Genomic DNA, 1,896 nt, shown 5'->3' with positions numbered 1-1,896 from the left:
GGAGCGGGAGGGGGAGGGGAGGGGAGGGGCGGGAGGGGGAGGGGTCCTAGAGTCGCCTGCGCGGGCGGCGGGCTGGGAACTGGAGGGGCGAGGAGCCGGGGGAGGAACCGCGGGTGCGGAAGGGGGAGGGGAGGCCGGGAAATCGGGGCCTGGTTGGGGTTGGGGTCCAAGCGGGCTGAGGTCTAGGGGGCGGGGCGAGGCGGGGCGAGGCGGGGGCGGGGGACCCCTCCGGCTCCCGTACGGCAGGCTGCCTTGGAGTCGGCCTGGGAGGGTTCTTAGGGGTCACTAGGAACAGTGAACGCCCTGCATTTTAGGAAGGAGAGAGCAAACAGGGATGAAGTCTCCCAAGGTCGCGAGTGCAGCTGGAGGCGACGCCTCTCGTCGGCCTGCGCCTCCCACCCAAGCCCGGCAGCCGCGGCTCCGGGTTCCTGCGTCCCCCTGGGAGGGGGCTGGGAGGCGGGTACCTTGGGGGACGGCTGCCCGGTCTCAATGGCACGCAGGTCCTTGTCCAGCTCGGCGCTCAGCTTGGCCAGCTCTCTCTCCAGCAGGACCTGGCGGCGGGTTATGGGGGGGAGACTTGGACAGCGGGGAGGGGCGGGGGGCAGTGCACCGTGGGGGGCACTGGTCAAAGGTCAGATGTGCGAAGCCCAGTGGGCAGCGGGACAAAGCACACGGTGCTTGGGTAAACGGCAGGCTCAGGGCACAGGGCCAGGCCAGGCTGCCTACCTTTGGGCCTGCCAGGAGGTGCGTCTCAGGGTGTCAGGAGGGCCCTGCCCGCTGACCAAGCTCACCCATCCCCTACTCCCATAGTAGTACTTTAGTATTTCCTGATGTGCCTCAGTACCATTTTCTGTTGTATTACTTCTCTGTTCTAGAGCCTACCGGACTCCCTACTTCCTCACCCATCAAGTCCTCTATGGCCTTTCACAGCCTGGCTTCACTCTACGCAACCTGCTTTCCCTCCCGCCGCCCGTCCAGCCCGCTGAGTGTTACACACACACACACACACACACACACACACACACACACACACGCACGCCCCTCCAGCCTTTGCCTGTGTCTCCCCCATCCTGAGCCCCTCCCTCTGCCTGTCCTCCAAGCTCCACCTCCAAGAACATTTCCTGACAATTCCAGTCCACACTAATCACTCCCTTTTCAGCTCCTGCTTTGATCAACACACAATTTTCAACACACGTTTACTGAGCGCCTACTGTATGCCAGGCACTGTCCTGGGTGCTGGCGGTATAGAGGTAAACTGTATGGGACTGGAGAGGGTCAGAGTTTTGGGTCCGTGGCCTTTGCCCATGGTCACTGGGACCAACACCACCCATAATCTCCCTCGTTGTTCCCCCAACATGCTGTCTCCCCTCCTGCCCACCTGCCCGCAACACTCACCTCGATGGGCTGGGGAGGCTTCTCAACAGGGTCATCTACCAGTGGTTTCTTGGGCTAAGAGTGGGACGAGTGAGTCAGAGGGGGTGAACTCGCTCCCCAGACGCACTAGCTGAGGGTGCGTCCTATTCCAGAGAACCAGGCCCACACTCACCTTCTTCCCAGTCTCTAGTTCTTGCAGAAACTGGTTCCAAGATTCTTCCGTCCAGACATTGTCTGCTTTCTCTTGGTGTCTGGACACCTGCATAGGGGTGGGTAGGCATCAGCTTGAGTAGAGAGGTACTGGGACACCGGCCAGGCTCAAAAAGCAGGCTTTCCGGCCACTGTCCCACCCCATCAGTGCCCTCCTAAGGATTCTGGGCTCTTCTGGCTGCACAGGCCCCAAGCTGAAAAAAAAGCCTTATCTGTGCTATTGCAGCCAAGGGCCTGGCCAAAGAGTGTGGTGGCGGGAGAAGTGGGGAGGCGGGGGATGGGGGGGGGGTGGAGGGGACGGGGAGGGCGGGG

General features: G+C 62.3%; 1 protein-coding gene across 3 annotated transcripts in view; it reads right to left on the bottom strand.

Annotated features, from left to right (window-relative positions):
- The window catches only part of SORBS3 (sorbin and SH3 domain containing 3), a 21,592-nt gene that overhangs the window by 8,659 nt on the left and 11,037 nt on the right, over nucleotides 1-1,896 (bottom strand). For 2 of the 3 annotated variants that reach the window (XM_007450581.1, XM_007450582.1), the window contains 3 exons: nucleotides 1,547-1,633; nucleotides 1,396-1,449; nucleotides 465-551 (listed from right to left, as the gene is read on the bottom strand). The exons of the other annotated variant lie outside the window; for it this stretch is intronic. In XM_007450581.1, coding sequence (XP_007450643.1) covers nucleotides 465-551; nucleotides 1,396-1,449; nucleotides 1,547-1,633 — 228 coding nt within the window. The remainder of the gene's footprint in view (nucleotides 1-464; nucleotides 552-1,395; nucleotides 1,450-1,546; nucleotides 1,634-1,896) is intronic. 3 annotated transcript variants of the gene reach the window in all.

Source organism: Lipotes vexillifer, unplaced genomic scaffold (genome assembly GCF_000442215.2).
Source record: "Lipotes vexillifer unplaced genomic scaffold, Lipotes_vexillifer_v1.1 scaffold567, whole genome shotgun sequence".
Classification (NCBI taxonomy): domain Eukaryota; kingdom Metazoa; phylum Chordata; class Mammalia; order Artiodactyla; family Lipotidae; genus Lipotes; species Lipotes vexillifer.
Note: the sequence above shows the minus strand (reverse complement) of the source record. Positions and strands in the feature narration are given on the sequence as shown.